At 49.0% G+C, this 23,086-nt stretch overlaps 1 protein-coding gene across 8 annotated transcripts in view; it reads right to left on the reverse strand.

Annotated features, from left to right (window-relative positions):
• Window positions 1-23,086, reverse strand: part of ARHGEF9 (Cdc42 guanine nucleotide exchange factor 9) — a 206,312-nt gene that overhangs the window by 114,483 nt on the left and 68,743 nt on the right. Inside the window, exon 1 of one of the 8 annotated variants that reach the window (XM_018083284.3) lies at window positions 11,618-11,810. The exons of 4 other annotated variants lie outside the window; for them this stretch is intronic. In XM_018083284.3, the coding sequence (XP_017938773.1) occupies window positions 11,618-11,647 (30 nt within the window). In that variant the 5' untranslated portion in view covers window positions 11,648-11,810. Of the gene's footprint in view, window positions 1-10,150; window positions 10,209-11,607; window positions 11,811-23,086 lie in introns of those variants that run through there. 3 more of the 8 variants (XM_018083289.3, XM_018083285.3, XM_018083280.3) reach the window with 3 other exon arrangements.

Below are 23,086 nucleotides of genomic sequence, written 5' to 3' on the forward strand. Positions count from 1 at the left end.
TATTTACAAAGAAGCTACTTTAGAAGTATTTACAAAGAAGCTACATTAGCACATGTGCCAGGCTGTATCCAGGTCACCAGCTTCCAGACCTGCATTCCCTATCCAGTTTTAGGACAGTCACTCTGTCTGATGCAATTTTAGACTAACCAGAATAGCAAACAGAGAATCACAGAATGGTTTGCGTTGGAAGGGACTCTGGAGATCATTCAGTTACAACATGTAACAGATATGGAATATTTACTATTGCTACCATCCTTTCCCAAAACAATACATGCAATTTTGCGAAACCCAAACCTGAACTCACCCTAACATCCAGAAAATTCCAGTTTCTGTCTCAGAAATAAGTGACCTCTCCAAAACATACAACCAGCCCAGATTTAGAGGCATCTTTACAGCCAGTTAATGTTTTCCTCTAAACTGTGATGAGAGCAGAGGGAGCCTGGGTCTGGAACCCAGCTCAGGCTCAGCCTTACTGTTAGAGGAAGCCCAGTGGAGATGTTCTACTGATCCACACAGCCCTGAGGGCTTGCAGACCCTCTGCAGATACAGCCCATCCTTTGCTCTGTGTGTCCTCTCATTGCCCAGAACGGGAGGCGACCAGTGCAGTTCCAAGGCAGACTCCTCTGAGCCTTTGCACACAGCCAGCGGAGCAGAATCGGGGCAGGTACGAGCACAGAGGCCTAAGAAATATCCAGAACAAAGGTGCAGCGATCACACATGCTCACAAGCTACTTCCGTAGCTGAAAGGGAGGGTTTCATTGCGAGCACTGCCAGGCAGGGCTCGGGCAGTCCCTCAGCACGAGCTGAGCCACTCACAGCGCAGGGGAGGGCAGAGATGCTAAAGACAGGCTTTACAAAGCCAGCCCCTCCTGGGGCCGTCTGCCAGCCGCGGGCCGGGGGTCCCCAAAACCCCCTCCCCAGTACAGCCTAAGCATCGCGAGCAGCTGCAGGTGAGGGGCGAGCTCAGTGCTGGGCTCCTGCCTGCAGGGACTGGGGGGCTGCTCCAACCACAGCATCCCTGCTCCCCAGGTCACGCTCCAGAGCAAACACCCCAGCAGATCAGGCAGGAAAGCACCAGGTGCCTCACCTCACACAGGTACAGATACTGGGCTCCAGTGGAAGCTCTGTGTGTAACAACCACTGAGAGTGAGCAGCACAAACAGATTTACTGCAGAGAAGCTTCTATTTAAATGATATTCACAGTATTCCCAATAGTACTTGCTGCTTTATATAATTTCCTATGCCTCCTGCGTGCACTAAATGTTAATTTTACTACAGAAGTGGATGATACCGTCTCTTAGAAGCCTCTCTGAAAAAGAACACCTACACAGCAGGGGTTTATATAAAACCACCGCAGAGTTAAACTTCATGTAATGCTTTCTGGGAAGCTTAGTCTAACCTCCTGCACAGAGTGAAACCGAGGAACGAGATGATAAGATCTGTACTAGTTACACAAAACACCACGTCCCTCACAGTACAGCACATGCCCTGACACTACAGGAGATTTGGGGAGCACAATTTGTAATGCAAGTTGAGCGAGGGCTCTGCTGTAAGAGAAAGGAGATTTTAACTTCAGCACCTCTCCAGCGGGATAGCGATCGGGGAGGAGGCACGACTCCCACTCACACATCACACCCGCACATCTCTACGTAAGCATAAATCACAAATCTGATAGACAAATATGTAGGGATAGCGCATTCTGGACACCCAAATAACAGACAGATCAGAGGGGCCCTCCACTAACATTAATTACAATATGGTAATTTTGGGGCAAGCCTATGAAGCAGATGATGCCAAATCCTTCCGAGCGTAACACATCGGGCTCAGCCTTGTGACCACGTCTCCCTCCAATGGACGTCTCCGGCAATTAGCACATCCCACTCCTTCCAGCTCAATAAATACAGCTCTAACTCAGCAGCCAGGATTTGCAACTGGAATGCTCTCAGGTCCTGTATCCCACTCCCAATGACAGCTACATGATCTGGCAGGGCAGTCCAGGGGCGTGTGGCAGTCCAGGGCTTCAGTTCCTGCTCAGATAAACAACCTTCAGTTTTGGACATGCAGAGGCATCTATGTTTTCCCAAAACATCAGTTCCACCTTCCATTAACTGCAAAAATGAGCCACTCAATGAAGATCCAGAGTATTCCAAGCATGCCACTGTAGGAAGTGGTGTGGCCAAGCTCTGGGATTTGGCATGAGGACCCCAACTCTGCCCATCACTTGGCCAAGTCTCTTGGTGAATTTGGGATAATTTCAAACAAATCCCAGGGTGGTTCATGATTCTGAGTGGGTCTGGATGGATGAAACCCGTGGACATGGGGAAAACAGCTGCCATCAATCATCAGTCCAGAACTGCATCAGCTTGTTTATGTTCCCTCTTGCAGCAAAAGCCTCACCCCAGACCTATATAGCAACATGAAGGAAGTTTAAACTTTTAACTTGAATGAATACTACCCCCAAAAAGGAACAGACAGCAACAGTACTCAGGGATATGTGGGCAGGAGACAGGCTCCTCCATTCCCAGTCTCCTGTGCTGGGCGCTCATGGACTGCAGTCGTGACACCGATGGGGGTGTGAGTGCTGGGCTCCATTAGAGATTATGAGAAGACCATTAAATTAAGTTGGTTTCTTTCTAAATCTAGGCAGGAATTAAGCTGGGGGGTTGAGAGATTAAAGGCCAGTGAGATTATGATTTGCTGCTTCCAAAAAGGAGGATTTCCTTAAGCTGGGAGTTGCCTCTTTTTTCCCTTCTCTTCACAGTGAGTCTGACAGAGCCCCCTTCTCCATCCTTTGCCAGAATCTCCATAATCTTGTATGTTTATGGAATGGCTTCCTGGGAAGCTTTAAAAAGTTCCAAATGCCTAAAATTCCTTACCCAAACTGCAAAATGGGAGGAATATTTGTAAAGACTTGGACTCAGGGATTGGATTTTTGTGGTTAAAAATTACCTTTCCAGTCACCCCAGTTCCTTGCCTGTCCACTCCATCCCTCAAATGGAAAGCTTCCTCGCTGTCCATGAACTTGGAACTTTTTCCAATAACTTCCTCCTTCTAAACTGCCTAAGAAAAGGCTGAGTTGAGAGCCAGCAAAGCAGTGAAATGGGAGAGAAGGTGGATGTGGGAGAGAACAGAGCAAGACCCCTTAAGCAAGCTGGGTGTAGCAAGGCTGGGAGTGCTGGCAAAGAGAATAAGTTAATTTTCTAAGCCCACTTCTGTTTGGGGAACACAGGGCACTGCCAGAGGTTGAGTTTACCACATGGCTTAGCCTGCATGACCACCTGGCCAAGAGCTCAAAGGCCACGGGGACAGACCTGAGCATTTCCCTGTCACTGCTCTAAGTATTCCATGAAAAAGAAAAACTAGGATTTCACCAAAAGATGGGAAGCATCACATTGACCTCCACAGCTTGACCCTTGAAAGACACACCATTTAGAGACACATGGAGCTCAGGCAAGTTGCCATAGGTGAACCCTTTCCCATTCTTCACCAGTTCTAATTTTATCTCAGAAAACAAGAAGTGATACACAACAGAATTATGTCCCCAGTGTAGAGATTGATTTATTTATAACAGTTTCATTTCATACTAACAGCCAGACACCAACCAAGCCAGGGGGGTTGTGATGTACTAGTGCACCAGCCCCAGTTAACAACCCTCTCGAAAAGTAACCGTGTGCCAGATGAACAGGTCTTTGAATGTAAGGCAGTAGTGACACAGAATCATCACAGAATCCCAGAATGGTTTGTCTTAGAAAGGAGCTTAAAGCTCATCTTGGTCCATGGGTAAGGACACCTTCCACTAGACCAGGTTGCTCCAAGGCCATCCAGTCTGCTTTGGACACTTCCCGGGATGGGGCAATGTCAGATACTAACCAAGGCTGGTTACAGTCACATCTGAAGACCTCAGTTAATCCTGGTTCCTCCTCCAAACAGAGCCAGCACCTGAGCAGATGTTGCTCTTCCTTCAGGTGAAGAACTAAAGCACTTGCGTGGCGCAGGGAGGGGGGAGATATAACCAAACCTTGTCACTGTTGTCTTATGAGGTGCCCAGATGCTTCTTCCAGAGCACCCTGGCCAGTTGTCACCTGCATTCTGGGACAGCTCACTGTGTCCCTGCCAACATCCTGCCCTCACCTGCAGGGCTGCACCAGCTTGGGCTGTGCTACAGGGAGTGATGTCCCAATGGAATCAGTGCTCAGAGCTCTTGTAACACTATTTAAACCATGCTGAAACAGCCCTGAGAGTCTGTCTGGTGGGGGGTTGTGTCCATTGTGCTTCTCTGGATTGCAGTGAGAACAACACATCTTCTATTTTTAAGTTTATTTGAACTTAAAGCATTAAGACAGACTAAAATCTCCTGCCCCTGGCAATCGTGTTGCAAGTGCTTTCTCTTCTCCTTGCATCTGCTCCATACCCCAGACTGTACTCTAGAAGCATCCTCAGATTCCCAATGTTGAAAAAGAAAAGAAAACCCCCTCAAATCCAGCAGAAATCTGATGTGGTAACACCAATTACCCTGGTCACAGAGAAAGACTTGAGGGGTTGAGAAGGTTCAGTTTAAAAGGACCTATCCGATTCAGATGCTCATTTCAGCCTTACGTAAGATGTCCTTGTCTGCAATAAAAAAATCCCACTGGCATAAAAGAACACACAGAACTTTACTCCTTAATTTTACTTCTCAGGCTTCTGGGCTTGCAGTTGACCCTGGAAACAAAGCAAAGAAGGTAAAGCCCAAACTGCAGAAAAATCCAAGCCAAATCCCTTTCTTGGGGGAATATAAGTGCTTCCTCCAGGCACTGACAGGAGCTCCAGTGCTCCTGCTCTCACTTCTGACATTAAATAGCAGAATCTTCATATCCATGGCTGGACAAAGTGGTAAATGGGAAAAAAAAATTGTCACCCTCTAGAAACTACAACAAACCCCTACTAAATCCAGGGTCAGTGTCCCCAGAGGGGTCCCTGCGAAATTCAGCTGCACAGGCACAGAGAAACTCTTCGTCATGAATATCAAAGGGTGCATTTCAGCTTTGCCACAACACAGGAAGGTCCTTTGAAATCCAAGGCACCACAATTCCTATGCAGTAAAAAAGGCAGTCTAACAGAGTATTTCCCTCTGCCCAAGCTGGTGGAGGTCTGGCAATAGTGTGAGGTGCTGGGCAGAAGAGGAACAGTGTGATCCATGATGCACACACCAACCAGCAACATCAGGAACCAGAGAGAAACCAGAGGAAGAGGAGAAGTTTTGGTTTTGCTTTGTGCCTTTATTGCCTGGCCCTGCAGAAAGTGTGGGTTAAGGAGCAGCTCTCCTGCAACAGGATGCTCCCCCTGAACAGGTCACCACCATCTCTGCTTGTGGGCAAGGCTGAGTCAGGCCCTGCCCCAGGGCACCAGGAAAAGACAAAGGCTCTTGGATTTCCAAGTCCTGATGCTTGTTATTCAACGCTTCACTGCTGCCCTGTGACCCCCAGCTCACTCTGGGGGAATCTGGAATCCCCCACCATGTACATATCAGGCAGGCTGAGCCAGGCACAGCCCCTGACTCAGTGAGAGCCATGGCACAGGAGCACGAGCCACAGCCCTGCTTGGAATATGGGAATGAGGATGAAAAGAGCCCTCCCCACACCCCTCCTGTGACACTTGGCTCCAGCTTCCCTGGGTTTCTCCTCATCAAGACACTGAGCAAAGAAAAAACTACCTCATTAAGAAGCTGACCCAGGGGTCTCATGTTCTTCACACAAATTAACCCAGAGAATTAGATTTGCTTCATAGAAATCATTTTCTCCCCCTCTCTCTGCCTCCCAAAAAAAGAAGAGGGAAGAGCCTATTGAATCTGGCACTCTTTTAATGAAGGAAACGATGCAAGCCAAGCTAATGAAGTAGGAATTCCAGATGGATAGCAGTAGGTGTATGAATAGTACACAGAACGCTCGTTTTTATCAGCAATATAAGCATTAAAAAGGAAAAAGAAGTTTTTAGCTTTTTTCTTTCATTTTTTTTCCTTTCTCCAAATGAGGCCAGTAGGGTTTCATTCCCTGTCCCACCCTGGCCCAGCAGGATTGCTCACAGTGAGAGGGAGCAGAGGCTGCTGCCTTCCAGGAACAGGCAGTTCTGCCCTCCCCACCGCTCCTGACACTGTGTGAGTGCAGAGAGCCAAGGGGACCCCGGCTGTGTGGAACTGGCTTCTCCCAGAAGCACAAACTGCACTTCTGCATCATTCATCAGCAAGGAAAACATGTAAATCCAGTGGGATAGAGCTGAGGTTTGCTGTGCGCCCCAAAACACGGCACTGCAGGAGTTTTGGGGGCTTCGGCTGCTGCCTGGAAACAACTATGGCACAGAAGGTGTGGTGCCATTTACTGCAAGCCCAACATTATCTTGGGTTACCTCCAAGTAATTCTGCAGCATGGGGAGACAGAGGTTGGGATCCCCACAGAACAGGCACTTCTGTACACTGACACAGCTCCTTGAGTTCAGGGGGAGTGACCAGAACTCCGGGCAAGGAACTCTCTACTTCTCACCCATCCCCTCCTACCAGACTAAGTTGGAGATTTCACAGCCTGAAACTGGCTCCCAGATATGACACTCTGAGATACGACACTCCAGCCATTCCCTAACAATCCTCATCTCTCCCCTCCCTGCCCACATTACATAATAAGCATCTTTATTTATTCTTTTTTTCGTAAGTCATCTTTTCATAACAATAGAAACTACTGGAGACCGAGATAACTTGATGAATTTTTCCTATTATCTAAGAGCTTAGTCACTCAGGGAATTAGTCATGTTCAAAATAACAGCCAGGCTCAAAGAGATTCAGAGCAACCATTCTGGAGCAGAAGCAGCTAATGTCATAAATACATTAAGATGTCAGCTTGAAGCATTTCAGAGATTTTTCAAGAAGTGTTTAAAAAAAGAAAAACCGTTTGACTAGATATAAAGGAAATCAGGTTCTCAGCAGTTAGAACTGTGGTTTACAAAGCCCGTGGTGCTCGAACACTGAAAGCCTGAGCAGGAGGGACAGATGGACATGGTGACCACGTGGTGCATGTAGTTTCCCAGCGAGCACAGCCTGCTCGATGTTCCACATGGCACCCTCCCAGCACTGCTCTCACAGGGTTTTCCAGACATCCCTGATGCATCATGAAGACATCTCTCAGGAGACAGAGAAGTTATTGGCATGTCCAGTATCCAGCAGGTAGGAACAGGGGCACAGAGCCACGGGACCAGAGCCAGGTCTCCCCCTAGCCACACGTGGGACTGACACAAGGGCAATCCTCAGCATATTTCAGGGGTTTATCCAAATATTTTTGTTTACCACAATGTCAACTCTTTCTTAACCAGGTCATTTATCATATACTCTTATAGTCAGAGGCTATAACTGAAAGATTAAAGCAGCCCCAAACTGTGAGTGAAATGAAAAACTGAACAGGTACTTTGTGAGTAAGAAAAATCCCACAAAAACATGCATTTGGTAGGATGGGCTTCAGGCTCTGGGAGCTCCGTGGCACTGCAGCACACACGGAATTCTCCAGCACCTGCAGAGCTCAGTCAACCCAAGTATCAACCTCCAGTGACAGCAGATTCCAGGGTGAACAGGAACAAACTTCCAATAAGCCGCTCTGCTGTGGAAAAAGCCCTCCCTGCTGAGGTCCCAGGGTGTGGAGCGGCTGGACCTGACAGCATCCTCTGCAGGACACCCTAACTGCTCAGCACGTCACTGGGCTTCCTGGGAGCTTCACTGGAGCTGAGTGCTCCCTGTTCCCTTTGATCTCTGCAGGACTCCGAGAGCTCTGGGCCTCTTCAGTCCCATTTTCCCTAATGCCTGGATACTGCAAGATCCTTCTTCCATCCCATCCCGGTCTGGCTTCTCTCCACCAACTGCATTTGCTTATCCAAACTTTCAAAAATGAAAGTCAAACCAAAACTGCTTTTTTCCTCTTCTCTGTTCCTGACTTCACATTGAGCTTTTCAGGATTACAGAGCGCAGAGAGTCTTTGTACTTTCAATATCCTGTGATCTGCAGACTGACAAGTGGAGAAGAATCAGTAAGGAAAAATTGTAAGCAAGATCCTGGCTGCTGACCTGCCCTGTTCATGGATATCTCCACCACTTGCAGTGTTTGGCCCTTTGATTCACTGAATTCCTTATCACCACACTTTTAAGCTGTGATGATTTACAAGAGCCTACTTTTTGTTTAGGAGAGAAATGGAAAATATCAAGCACAGCTTGATTTTAAGTATTTGAACAACTGGCATAGCAGCCTAGGGAAAAACATGACTGTATATGCCTGAAAAAGAGAAAAGACTGGGACTGTACCTATGGAAGGTAATGGCTGCACTCACTTGGACTGTCACAGGCACAATACTAAGCCCAGAAGGAGACTCTATGTGAGGAAATACCAAAGAAGATTCACACTTGTAATACAGTCAAAGACCTGGGAAAAAACTGTGCCCTTGGCAGATAAAAAGCTATCCCAGAAAAGGCCTGATTTAATCCAACATTTGATTACCAGGCTGGATCAATACTCTCTGAAGAATCCCAAACCAAATAATCATCATCCTCACACGCCAGTCAGAGGTGTAGATTGATCCTCATCACTACCAATGACAATTAGTTTCATCTTTCTGGGTTAGAAACAGATACCAGAGAGTTTAGCAACTCGGTACCAATGAAGCATGTAAAGCATCCCCATGGGATGCCAGCATAATTGGTAAAAGATTAATTGTTAAAAAAATGGGAAGCAGCACATGCAAAGGAGGAAAAAAACAAGCCCCGACAGCTTAATATTATGGAATAATAGTGAGGTTTAAGGGGCTGATTTAGAAATAAAGAGCCACCTGCCATGAGAACAAAAGCTACTATCACTTGGAAAACATTAGTGACAGGCTTTCTAAAGATGAGTAACTCTGAAGGGAAACGGGTCTGAGTCTTTAACCCAAGCTGAGAACAGAAAACAGCACTTTGAATAAATCAGTGCTGTGCAGAACTTGGGAGAAATAAGTCTAAAATCTGGGTTTTGACCAACATGCCTGAGCAGAACCAAGTCAAGAGATGATGGCCAAAATAAATGTATATTGCTGTTCTTTAGTAGGTGCACAGAAAACAGTATCAGAGTAAAAAAGACAGCTGAAAAACCCTAACAGGGGCTCAGTGTTCATGAAAATTGGTCCAGTGATGCTCTGGGTGAAAGGCTGAGGTTCTCCACAGCGTGGAAGGCAGTGAGAACAGGGCAGCCAGCCTTCACTCAGGAGTCAACAGAGCCATTTGATAGTTCTGTAGCACAGTTTAATCAGCAGGCTGAGATAATAATATTCCCACTGACTTGCTGAAATGCAGCTCCTTCTGGTTTGGAACAACTCATTTATTTAGCAGCACACACCAATACGATCCACATCTGAAGTGCTAAAAATTAAAGTAACTTACCAATGGGGGCAGCAGGCAAAATCTGCATTACAGGGAATATCACTATCTGCGCTGGCACTTGGCCAGGACATCTGGACTAACATGCCTTGTCTTGCCAGAAGAGCAGAATTTGGAGGGCCCAAGCATCGGCAGGACCTTGGCTCCACAGCACAGCCAAGAGAGCACCCCCAGCATTCCTGGGATTCCAAGGGCAGGAGCCCACTGAACCGGTTGGACCACAGCCACCCATCCCCAGGGAAACAGGCTCCTCACTCACAGGGGACTGCAAAGATCCCTGCTAGATTTATCTTATTAGGGTCAGTTCTACTTTGTTGGTTTGTAATCATTTTTTATTTCTAGATACCTGGAGATATGTGGAATATCTCCAAATACTGCTGAGGCTGTTAAACTGCTGTATCAAATAAAGAAACCACAGTTCTCTCTTTCGTTTTTCCCTTTTGAGACGGGCGATACTGGGAAACTCCCTCTTCAAAATCAATCACTGGAGTTTTACTTTCCCCCAAAATATCACATATCACAGGCTATCCAGCAACCCCTATAATTCCTCTCAAAGAGAAGGCAAAGATTAGACTAATGAGAACAAAATAAGAAAGTCTCCCTGGCCGCCGGCAGCAAGGAAGGAAGCTGGGAAGGTGAGAGGGTGAGAAAGTGTCAAGTCTTATGCTGTGTCAATTAAAAAAGCAGTTTGTCCTGCACCACATCCAGCCCCTCCCCACCCGAGCTCAGCAGTCACCTGGGAGGAGAGGAAAAAGGATGCAAGAGCCACGTCCAGCTTGCTAGCACCACTTTTCTGCACCATACTTATCTCTGACAACCTAAACCGGCAAACGGCGATTTGCGTTGCTTGGACACCGGCGGAGAGAGGCAAAGTGCTCCTCGGGCTGCGAGCGGGTCCAGGGGGCACAGGGAAGAAATCCCGCCCCCTCGGGATGCTCAAAGGGTGGGAGGTGGCAGCAAACCCCCCAAACCGCTGCGGGGTGGTAGACAAACCTTAAACAGGACCTAAACAAATGTGGAACCTAATGCAGGCTGCTGCTTACAGCCGCATCACACCGAGCCTTCCAGGAGCACAAAGCACTCCGCCCCAATTTGTGCGAGTATCCGAGAGGGGCTGAAGGGCAGAAGGAGCCGCACAAGGGCGGCACAGAGCTGGTGGCTGGGCACCAGGAGAGCGCGGGCAGTGATCCCTGCGCTAGCTCCAAAAGCCTCCTCGCTGCCAGCGGCATCTGCCGGTGCCCCCGCGGAGCCGGAATGCGGGGGCTGAGCCAGGTGACGCCAGAGCCTGCTCGGCCCGAGCCAGCCAGACACCGGGAGCAGCCCGCAGGGATGCCCCGAGGCTCCCCGCAGGAGGGAGAACGCCCAGGGAAGGGCAAAACCCAAAACCACCTGCAAAGCCCAGCCCAGCACAGAGGGAAATTGCCGTTGCAAAGCCAAGCTGTGCAAGGAGGGAGAGATGGGCGGGGGGGAAGGATCTCAATAACAACCGCATCGCTACACGGGGAAGTTTCTGAACGAGGCAGAGGGACCCTGCTGAGCTGGGGGAACTTCCCCGCTTCCCCCCCCGGCACACACAGCCCCTACGAGCCGCACTCCGGGCTCAGCGAGGGCATCTGCAAATCGGCAGGATTTTGTCTCATTGAGCAGAGCTGTCAGTGTTTAACCGGCTTTCCTGAAGCCTCTCCACTCCCGAGGAGTGTGACAGCCTGATGCAAGCGCAGGCAGGGACTCTCCAGCTCAGCAGCACATTCGGCTCCCCCCGCACCGCAACTCATCATCCGGCGGAGGGGCAGATCTGACAGGTCCCGGCGGCTGCCGCCAGCCAGCGTCCTTGTGCCGGCACTCCTCTCCTCCCAGTCTCTCCCCCGGCTCGGACACCACACAGCCCATCTTCGGGAACCGGGAAAACCCTCTGCTTCCTCCATAGTCCCCCCGGTTCACCCTACCGAAACCCCCTCTCCAGCCCCGCCGAGCGCCGCTCCCCCTCCCACGCCCCAATGCGTGCCCACCCTCCTTCCTCTCTTTTAATTTCTTCTTTTGCTCAGCAGTTTGGGAATGCAGAGTCCATAAAATGGCTACAGAGTGATCAATGGTTTCAAGGACAGGGAGTAAAGGAGGAGTCAGGAGATAGGACGGAGGTTCATTTCCCTGTCAAAGTACTGCAATAAGAGGAAAAGAAAAAGACATAGCTACCTGAACTCACCATTCCTGTTCCATCCCTTAGCCACTGCATCTTGCTTCTGATGATGTCCTTATTATCAGGGAGGGGAAGGAAAAAAAATCCCTACTGCCTGGCGAGAGCTGGCAGGAAAAAAAGAAGCCCCCCACCCCCACCCTAGCCCGGAGCTTTCAGTCAGCCATCCCTCAGCCCGGCAATCCCGTGCCTGCCAGGAGCACGTTACTAGCAGCCTCCTCACTACCTGGGATTGTGCTTATTTATTTCAGTCACGGACCGAGGGATTTGAGGGGAGGGGGATGTCCTTTTTTTTTTTCCCTTGCCGTGCTTTGAAACTCTGCAGGAGGGGAGGGGAGGAGAGCAGAGGGGAGGGAGGGGGGACCTATACAAACTTGGGGAGGGTCCCCGCAGTCGCCCAGCAGCCCGGGCACCCCCTGCCCTCTTGCCCTGGCCAGTCACCCTCGCCCCCAGCGCTGCAGGACTCCGGATCTGCAGAGCCAGCACATGGCTCCACGCTCAGCAATGGGCTGGGGCTTTTGCTGACGTTTCAAAGGGCAGTAGTTTCTCACTCTGTTTTCCACATGCAGGATAAGTCCCCTTCCCACTGAAACCAAAGCCCCCAGCCCAGCCAAGCGCTGCCCCTGCTGCCCGGGGTTATCCTCCTCGCAGCACCCGCACCCCACTCCCCACTCAGGGCTTTAATCCCCTGCTCACTCCCCTTGTGAGGGAGCTTTATCCCGACTTTCTGATCACGGCAAGGAAAGTACAGCCCGCTGCAGAGTTGAGAAGAGAATCCACTCGTTAAGCATTCCCCATCGCCACGGCCACCCACCACACCGAGGGAGAGGAGATCGCTCTGTCTGGCGCTGGAGAGGAGAGGCGGCGGCAGCATATGGGATGTGTAGAGCCAACTGGAGACAGGGCTGAATCCTCCCGAGTCCTCCAGCTGGGACACGCATGTTGACATGGTTCTCCCCATTTTTCAGAGAAGACATGGAGATCACAGGAGTTGGCCAAGGCCATTCACGGAGGCAGCTACGCCATCCCAGGGCTCTCTGCCCACAGGAAGGGGCAGCCTGGAGCAGGGACTGACACACCCCTGAGAACAGGTAAAATGCCCCCCCAACACTCCCCAAATCTCCTCTCTGGCAACCAAGGTCTGCAGCTGGTTTCAGAGCCAGGAGGGCAGGTAGGAATTGTGGAGACAAAGTGGGAAATGGCTGATATCTTGCTCAGATGGGCACAGTCACCCACAGCCAGGATATACATGCACTGGGTACACTGGACATACTGGATCCTCATACAGGATATACTGCAAAACCTCTGGAGAAGCTACAGTCTCCTCAGTTACACTTGCAGAGGATTTAGGGTTGTGTTTGAGTGGGGTTTTATCCATGCACTCAAGGGCAGAAGGGCACTTGGATCTCCTGCTCCTGGCCTCCAGAGGAGTCAACGTTTTTCCTGCAGCTGAAGATTCTGAGTCAGGAAACAACATGCGGCTCCTCGTGACTGCCACTTTGTGCTGGTCCTGTGCCACTCAGCAGGATCAGAGCCTAGGTGTCTTCACTTATTTGTTGAACTGGGACAGACCAGGAGAGCAGGCAGGAGCGAAGGGATGCTGCCCAGCATCTCTGCATTGTTGCGGCCCCACGTTAACCTGCTCCAGTTACATCAAGCCATATTCCATCACTTTTTCTACAGGCACTGACAGCCATCATTATTGCCAGAGATGGCTGACAAAAGAGTGAGTCAGGAGACAAATGCTTATAGCTGTCCAAACTCTGGAATTCTACCTAAGTTTCCTATGTTAAGTGACAGAAACTCCAGGTAAGTTATTTACATCCATAGGAGGACTCTGGTTGGAAAATCCCACCTCTGGCAACCATTCTGGTGTTGTCAATCAGGGTACAAAACCTGTTTGGGATGTCAGACAGATCCAGCACAACCTCACCAACTGATTTAAAAGCTGCAGGGATTGGGGAGAGCCAGGACAGCAGAGCTGACAGACAGACGGACATCCTGAATGCATGGGCTTTGCTCCTTCAGAAACCTGGACTAAAAAGAGAGCAATGATGAGGTTATCTGTAATTGAAGGTAAATGTTTTTCTACCGGGAAATATTGAATGAGATCTGCATTGTTGTCAGCACACACAGATAATACAAGAATGACCCTCTTAAGCACGAGATCGTCTTTAAACCACACACTGCATCATCCCAGTAACTACACTCACTCCAGTCCAAGTTACACCCATCCTAACCTGGCAGTGCAAATGGAGCGGGTATTTGTCTGGCACATCCCACCCAACTGTTCCAATTGGTAATGTGGATCTGGAGAAGGAGGAGGACAATTGTTGTGGAAGTTTGTTGCACACGAGAAGAAATTATCCCTGTTTTGCTCCTCCTGTCAGCTGTTAATCAGGCCTGTCAATAAGGCTCATATTCCCGTTTCACATTCTATCCCTTGTTTACACTAAGCTGATCCGAGAAGCAAAGCAAGAGTTGCCAGGTTAATTCTTGCTCCCTGCGAAGGTAAGGAAAGGCAGGAAAGCCCAGAGATCAGCCAAACCCCTGAATGAGCATCAGTCTGCACACAAATCCCATCCTGCCCAGAGCAGTGGGGCAGCCATTCTCTCTGGCACATGCAACCACAGAGAGAACCCAGCTGCCTCTTCCCTGCCAAGAAAATGCACCTCTGCTGCCTCCTTGTCTATGCAAAGCGTTCTGCAGGCAGCCAGCAGGCAGGGGACCAAACCCAGCATCCCTGCCAGAGCAGGGGGACCAGGGAGGAGCCACCTGTGAGCTTCTGGTTGGTCCTGTGCTGGGCCAGGAGCTGGACTAGGATGATTTTTGTGGGTCCCTTCCAGCTCAGGATATTCTATGCTTCTGCTCTACGATTCTCCACCTCCCCACACTGGAGCAAAGCACCTGCCTTCCAGGAAAGGGCACCACATCTGGGCCCCTTTGCCAGGCATTCCAAGGGGATGTTACAGCCCACACATCTGAAGGCACAGTGGGTTGCCCACCCAGCACACCCCAGACATGGGGCATTTCAAACAACACATGCAAGCTGTGAGTCACAGAGCACCGTGGAGCAGTGCCAGGGCATTGCACTGGTAGGAAAACCCACAGTGCCCACAGGGAAAGGGAGCCAACTTTCAGTGTGGGGTGTTTGGGCAGAGTCTGCACTGCAGGCTCCTGCCCTGGGACTTAGCGTAGAAAAAATGGGATTTCTGCTACCTGAGCACATCCCACTGGGGAGGCAGGGACGAGGTTTTGCCCAGGTGAGCAGACAGAGTCCCTGGTTTGCCTGGGGGATTGCTCTGGAAGAACTCGTGTATTGCTCATCCATAACACAACGTCCCAGTAATTCTCAGCAGAGCTGTGCTCTGGTCACATTTTACCAGATGTCTCTTTCCCTCCAGAATGAGGACAAAAATGAGCTGATGTGCTTCACCCTCAGATGGCTGCTTCCCTTCAAAGGCCAGTCCAGTTTGGGGTCTACTTCTGACTGCCAAGTGATATTCATAATGGGCAACAGCCTCAGAGCAGAGGTGAGCAGAGATGGGAAGGAAGGGACAGGGTTTACCTGGACACTGCTCTGTAGTAGCAGTTGTGACTAATAAAGGGACTATAATGATTAGATTTATGCCACTTTTCCATGTGTAATTTATTTTCTCCTAATTCCTTGCATCTGGAGAGCGACTCAGAAGCCAAGCAATTTGGTATCAGCAGGACAGTCACTATCACATCACACTCTGAAACAGCAATAAGTAATCTCCATCCTTGTACCTCATCCAATACATCTGGAGCCATGGAAGTGACACACACGACTTTAACAACATTCCCACTGCAATCTGCTGTCCAATCCAATACACACGCTCTCCCAGCCACTATTTGTGGTATTGCTGTGCAGCTTTTGGGTGCAGATCCCTCGTTTCAGACCTCCAAAACACAGCAGTGGGATTCCAAACATGATGGTTCATTTTCCTGCAACCTGTGAGAGCAGCAGAGCAGCAGAGCAGCGCTGCAGGACTTCACCTGCCTCTCATCTCTTTTCTTTATTGTATTACCACATCACCACTGAAATCTCCTTTAGATCTCCAAGGCCTCCTTTCTTTAATCCCACCATAAGAATACTGCTATAAACCTCTCTCTGGATGTGGGAACTTTTTCCAAGGTGCTCCTCTCCCTGCCCTGCTGCTGCTGCCTTCACGCAGGGATTTCCCTTCCTCTGCTTTTCATCCACTCTTCCCTCCCCTACGATGCAGCGTTGGAGAACATCCCCCAGCCAACACCTCCCTATTGAAATTCCAGCCCGGAATTGCCTCATCCAGGCAGAAGCCCGACAGTGCCCTTTGGAGAGTCCAGGCACGTGACAGTATTTCACTGCTGCAGAAGGCAGATGTTCTTCATTCCATATCAGAGAGCACAAATATGTTCCTGCAGTCATTGTCTCTACTGAACTGCAAAGAACAGGCACCAAATCCTACAGGTTAATTAATGAGAAAGGAGGAGAATTTGTCTAACCTCTACTAGGAATTATCCAGCCTGGCTTTATAAACCAATCAGCCACGCTACACAGCTATGAAACACGTACCTTCCTGCAGGAAAAAAACCCCAAACCCCATGGAATACTTTCATAATGGCCCAGTGCCTCTCTGATTAGCACAGCAATAACACAGCGCTCCGGGCTCTTGCAAAGTATTATTATTATTATTTATGGTACATTACAAGAGAGTTTGTTTGTTCTTTAATAGGAGATGACATATTCAGAAGCCCCAGATACGAGTGTCCTCCTGAACTAACTCTGACACAAAGATAGTTTCAGTCATAAATTATAGAATCACAGAACCACAGGACTGGAACAAGTGCATAAACATCACTTGCTCTGATGGCTGTGGTTGGGGTCTGGTTGTTTACCACAGGAAGGGAGAAAAATCATTACCTGCAAACCAGGGCACAGGGGCTTCTCCTGACTGCCCAGGGTTACACATCAAACACTGGCAGGGACAGACAGGGGAGCCCAAACCTGTCTCCCTCTGCTCCAAACCCCTTCTCCAATCCTCATCAGCTACTTGTACGTACACTCTGTCTGCTGGTACAAACTAGAGTAATTTAATTCTAATCTAATTACATACATGAGGCATTGTTAATTATTTGGTATATTTATATTTAGCAGTCACAGTGCAAACAGACCCCAGTGTGGCTCCAGGCAGAGTGTCACACAGCCTGCTCCACGCTAAAGGAGGGAAGGGATGGAAAGGGCCACGGTCACACTCTCACAGACTCTCCCCTAAGGACTTTTTGGATTTTACTAACAAAATTACAGCTTCAGTTTTTGAGAGGACCAAAACAAACTGTAATTTTTATGCAGCCCGAGTGGGAAACCACAGTTGGAAACCTGTTTTAAAAAGCAGGTTTTTTATTAAGTAAAAACTATTTTGTTGCCAGCACACGATCCCCCAGACACACAGAGGTTCCTGCTGCTCCTCTCCAGGCCATCCTGTGGGATAGATGGGGCCCTTGGGAAGGCAGGGAAACAGGCAAATCCCAGACCTGCCTCCTCCCAGAACTAATCGTTCAAGTTCCCTTCATGTTTTGCACCTTGTTTACTATTCCTTCTCCTTGCCATCCTCACCTGACTGACAAGACTCCTCATGCCTCGGCCCATTTGATTTGCTAATATCTTTCAACTTTTTCCAACAGTGGCATTTTGAAGCCTCCCACTGCTGCTTTAATGAACCAAGGAGTCTGTTGCCAAGGAACACTCTCTGTTGCCAAGACCTCTGCTTTAGAGGTGAAAATTAAAAACCTGCAGGCAAATTAAACTCTTAGGGTGATGAGGAAAGCACCCCAGTTCAGATCCCCAAGCCCAGTAAAGGTTCTCCAGCATCCAAGTCTTCTTTATGTCCATCTGTCACTAGCACTGCCCTAGTTCTGCTTATTTAGGGAAAATCCTATGGAGATTAAAAAGAGGAATAAAACTAAATTTGAAACTGAAAGGGCTTTACAAGTAGCACAGTGCTTATATATAAATTCATTTCATTTGTGTACTAAGAGATCTGCAGCCAAAAAAGAGATTTATTTTTTTTTTAAAGAAAACTAGAGCTTAGTATTGCTATTCACGAGAAGATCTGCGGGGAAACAATAAATGCTGCCCCAGGTCGTGTGTTTTGAGGTCAGAAGGGACTGACAAAGCCGTACATCCTGCAGGCATGATCCTCCCTCGTGCCTGGAGGGATGTTCCCATGCTGGAGCTGGGGAAGGAGCCTCCAAGGCCCACAGCATGGCCACATCTCATGGTGTGGGGGCTCTTGCAGCCCTCCTCTGTCACACCAACAGGCAGACTCACACCTGAGCTCCTGCCTGGCCTCTCTCCACCACCCAAACCCAGCAGAGATCCCACTGGAGCTGGGTGCCTTTGGAGGAGGCATCCCAACCTGGTCCTACACCCACAAATACACACAAAACCCTGGGACAGAAATGCTTTCCCTGCCATGTTAATCCCTGCACCTGCAGAGAGCAGCACTGCGATGGCAGGGTGTGATCCACCTATGGCACAGCTCCCACCCACATCCACGGGATTCCTGCCTGAGTAACAGTGTCAGGGCTTGGCTCTTGGGAAGCAAAGCAGAAGGCAAGGAGATTGGTCCCCCAAGACCTCACATCTCCGTCAGGAGGTGAAGGCTTAACGAGCAGGTCATGTTTATGAGGTGATGGCCACAGTTCATCAGGATGCACAGAGCGATGTGGAGGAGCCTTTCAAACTCACTCGTCACTCTCCTCACTCTATTATTCAGTTCAAGCTGTGACCTGTGGCCCTGGAAGCTGAGCTTAAGCAGCTCAGCCCACAGCCCTGTTCTCATGGCCTCAGTTAGTCTGAGTTGCCACCGGACGTGTTAGGACAGCCTTGGTCAAGCCAGGGGTGCAGGGAGGAGCAACACACCGGAGCAGGGAGGGCTCTCGGAGTAGCCCAACCTCAGCCCTACAAGTATGGGGTGTCCAGTGATGGACACCCAGGACAACGAGGGATGTTTTGACCACCTTCCCCACAATGATGTATGTTTAGTCCTTACATGCATATTTTCCTAATGTGGCTGGGTAAAGTTAATCCCAAGGTTTCTAGTGCCTTCCTGCAGATTTCCCTCCCTGCTTATCTCATGCCTGCCATCAGCTGTGCCAACCAGGGCACATCTGGGAGAGAGAAACAGTTAGGGAAAGGAACAGCTGGGACCAGCCCCAGCCTCACCAGAACTTCCTGAGCTGGAGCATCATCTGCAGCTCCCATCAGCCTAAGGAAACCTCTTTGCTGAGTCTCTCTATTAAGTGGAACTACCGACTTAAAGAGTCAGGAACATTTCCCAGAGAGATGCTCTCCTTCAGCACTTTGGGCTGCTAAAGCATCGTGAGGTTTCCCTTTTGAGAGAGGCCTACCTTGAGTCACCCTCTGGAGCCCAAAGAAAGGCAGAAAGACTCTCTCTTCCCCACCCACCATCTGCAGAGAGATGTAAGTTCTCCTGGTCAACAGCACTGCAGACTGAAGACTGCAGCCCTCCAAACCCACTGAACATGCTGCTTTCATCCCCAGCTACTTTTCAAGATCCTTGCAAGTCCCACAGTCCCCTCATCAGGCTTCCAGGGGTCTTCCCCACTGAGCTCAATCTGCAAAGGAAAGTTTCAATCTTGTTTCACTTTCAAAAGTCTATCGAATTCCCTTTCTGACGCTGTCTTCTCAAAGCTCCCACCCCAGTTCTCTCCTTTGAACCCATAACTCCTTGCTGGTGTCCTTTGAAATCATTAAAACTCATCTGCTTACAATAATTACTAACTCAATGGTTTAATTTCAAATGAAATAAGATCCCTCTTGGGCTTGTTTTATTCTTGCAGAGGAAACAGGCCATGGGCTCCAGGAGTCTCTGGCTTATCAGGAAGGAAGTGTGGGGCGGGGGGGTCGGTGTCCCGTGTCGCCCATGCCGTCCACGCCCGCAGTGCCCGCTGTCCCTCCCACTGCAGCACTGCACTGGGCTGTGCAGTAACACGAGCAGACAGGCACACCCAGCAGGAGCCACGCGTTTCCCCCCATGGAAGCCATTTCACAGCAGGGATGCTCGACAGCAAATACAGGGTGTAAAACACGGACAGGGATCATCTAACATCCTCCAGAGCTGTTAGAATTTGAGGTCGTAAACCAACCGAGGTCTACAGGGGTCAAATCTCAGGAGCAGTTGTGAAACTGTGGCCAGATAAATAAAGGGGTTAAACCCAGCTATCGGACTGCCTGGCAAGCCTTGATGCAGGAAAGCAATTCCCTTATTGAACACATCCCCACGCACAAATGGAGCCATAAGTATGTGGCATTCTCTCCCTCTAGTGGCTGGAGGCTTGGAAATGAAGAAGATGGAACATGACCCTGCAGTTTCTGGAAACAAATGGAGTTGTCCCAGTGTGCCTGTCCCCCAGAGCCCCAGGGAGACAGCAAGGACCCCAGCAGGTCCTGAGCCCAGAGAAGGGATCACACCCGTCAGTCCCCATCAGCAGGGGTAGAACAGGACACCACGAGCAGGGCTCTGAGGCTCACCTTGCGTTCACCAGAGCCTGGGCTACTGCACCAGAGCCACTTCCCACATGCTCTGCCTTTGTGTGCTTTCCTGCTCTGCAATGGTCCCCCTCACAAGACTGATCCTTATTAATGCACCACTGCCAAGAACATCCATTTTATTGTCAAGGTGTCACGCCACAGCAGTCAGGCTGCCGGGTCTGCTCACACCTTACAACGTGAGTGTGCTTGTAATAAAGCACAAGACATAAAAAAATCCCCCTGAGGTGTTCTGACCTCACCAAGAGAGCACTATTGAGAGAAACCAAGTGTGTTACTTGAGATGACACAATAGGAAAAGCTCCTCAGTTAACTGTTTCTGAATATACTGATCTTAGTCAGTATTGTTCAAGGATTTTAAAGATCATAAAACACTGAGCTCTGCACCACACTTCAGGTTCCCAGACGTGGTTACATGGTTTCTTCACTTACAGGAGTGCTGGGACTTGCTTCCACATAAGCCTCACTCATCCTCTAAGGACAACCAGCAGGGTCTATGATCTTCATTTTATTTAATGAGCACCGTTCAGGATGGCAGCGTTCTTGGAAGGAAGACAACACAGTAAAACCAGTTCAACACAGCTCCCTTCCACTAACAACAATACAGCTCTACCATTGCATTTATTTTAGGTAAAAAACCCCAGACTCACTATCAGTAACAGGCATTGTTACATCACCACAAAATTTGTGTGTGGGTGTGAATTCTGGATGAGCATCCTCAACAACAGCAGAAATGTCCTTACAAAAGCCTAAGAAAAAGGGAAGAAAGAGGTGAGGGGTGCTATCCAAGTGGGTTGGTGGGTTTGTTTCAAAGACCACACTTGCAAATATTCTTTGCAGTTTTTCCAGGCTTGCATGGCAATGAGCACACCTGAGTCTTTTCCACAGCCTTGGGGAAAATGGTGAGTTTGAAGTGGGAAGGTCTCAAGCTTGACCCAACCAGGAAAAAAATCCAGAAGGGAAAAAAACATACAGAAGGAAAACCTGTTTTGAACTCAGTTGGGAAAGGTTAACAGAGCTTCCCATGACCCCTCTGGCTCTCTAGCTGTGTCTCAGGCACCTCTCTCCCACTGCCCCACAGGGCTGAGCTGTGACAAGCCTGCAGGGACTTCTGCAACATCGACTGCTTGTGTGACCACAGCTAATCAAGTGTGATTTTTGAAGAAGGGGATGCAAACCTCAAACCATCCACCCAAGCAGCACCTGCATGAACCAGTGAGGCAGGCAGGCATTAAAACCACAATTATGCCCAGATCCCATTAAACCATTTTTAATCCAAATCCCATTAAACTGTGTCAGCCTTTTCCTGCACCACCTTCCCTGCTACTCATGATTCATAAGTCAGGTCCATCCTCTGCCTTCCAAAACCATCCTTCTCCATTTGGTACTTGGATTGGCAGTGGAGCTTGTAATTAGGTCCCAAATGTGCCACCACATCACTGCTGAGTACAAGGGATTATACAGAGGTAAAGACTTCAAGAGTCCATGTGATGTGAAGTCTGAACACCATCCATCGCCTTCTGGAGCGCTAAATATACCCACATTTTACTATTTACTTGCCTGCTAAACTATCTCAGGAGCAGTCTGTATCAGTCCCTAAAGAAGGCAGTTTGCTATTTATATGTAATGTGCTTAGCAATTTTTGTCACTGAAGTTGCACAGTTATATCCCACGTTGCACAGTTATATCCCACATGGAGCTTTTCATCCTTATGAACTTCAACATGAGAAAAATCTACGCTACGAACTAATCTTCCCAAGTTCTTAGAAAGGGATGTTGGCAGGCAGGATGAGTGTCCTGACACTTCCAAGACTGTAATTCCTGTAAACTGCCAATTTTAGCAATGTTAAGAATATGGCATGAGAAATAAGTTATACAGGCAGCCATCGAAAAATTTTCCTGTATTCCATCCATGAGAATAGAAGGTTTTGTGCATTACCCTAAATTTTCACTAAATACAGGTGGACATCCTTCCTCAAGGAAGGAATCACCACGATTACTTGCATAAGCCAGCTGAGGCTGCAAGATCACGTTTTCAAAGTCTGCCCCAAATCTAAAGCTTTTGGAAACACAACAAGCTCGTCTGGCTGAAGACAATCCCCGAGACTCCTTAAAATCTCAGCTGTGAAAAAACCCAAGACAGGACAAAGACACGGGGCTGAGATAAAAGCTGGAGGTGCAGCCCTTGCCTGCTCAGCTCTGCCAGATGGGCCCTAGAATGGCATTTGAAATACATGAAATGCACAACAAGGTTCAGCCAAGCTGCACCCGAGGCTGTAAATGCAGCCAGAAAATGCCTCTGGCAGGTGCTGATCCAAGCACTCTGCTGCCATTTACCACCTGGATCTTGCTGGGGTGGGTTTATTTTGGAAGGGAGTGGGTTTGAAATGCATAGGATTGTTTATAAAACACAACTTGTCTTAATTAAGCCATGTTGTGAGGGTATAAAAATAGCCTGTTGGAGATAGCAGACTAACTGTAGAAGCCTCACAAAAATATCCTGTGGGAAGTGAAAGGTGTGAATACATATTCTTAAAAAGGAACATGTGGCTTATGCTTTACTCTGCTTCCACTATGCAGCCATATGTTGGTTGCTGGGTTCTATTAATAAACCCTGTGCTCTGTGTTATCCCACATGTGTCTGGATAAGCACAGTTTGGAGCACACAAATCCTTAATGCCAGTACCTCCAGCGGGCAGGAATGCTTGGGTGTCAGCTCTGCCAGAAAGGGAATTTGATTAGGTCTCCTGCAAACCGCTCTAAGAACACAATGATCCCACTCAACTCATGGATAGGAAGGAGGGATGGGCTTCCTCCCTGCCTCTAAATGACTCTAATCCCTCACTGATATATGGGCCTTTTCGTCATAAACACACATAAACCCCATACAGAATTTCCTC

This window comes from Manacus vitellinus, unplaced genomic scaffold (assembly GCF_001715985.3).
Source record: "Manacus vitellinus isolate BGI_N305 unplaced genomic scaffold, ASM171598v3 scaffold_62_pilon, whole genome shotgun sequence".
Lineage (NCBI taxonomy): Eukaryota > Metazoa > Chordata > Aves > Passeriformes > Pipridae > Manacus > Manacus vitellinus.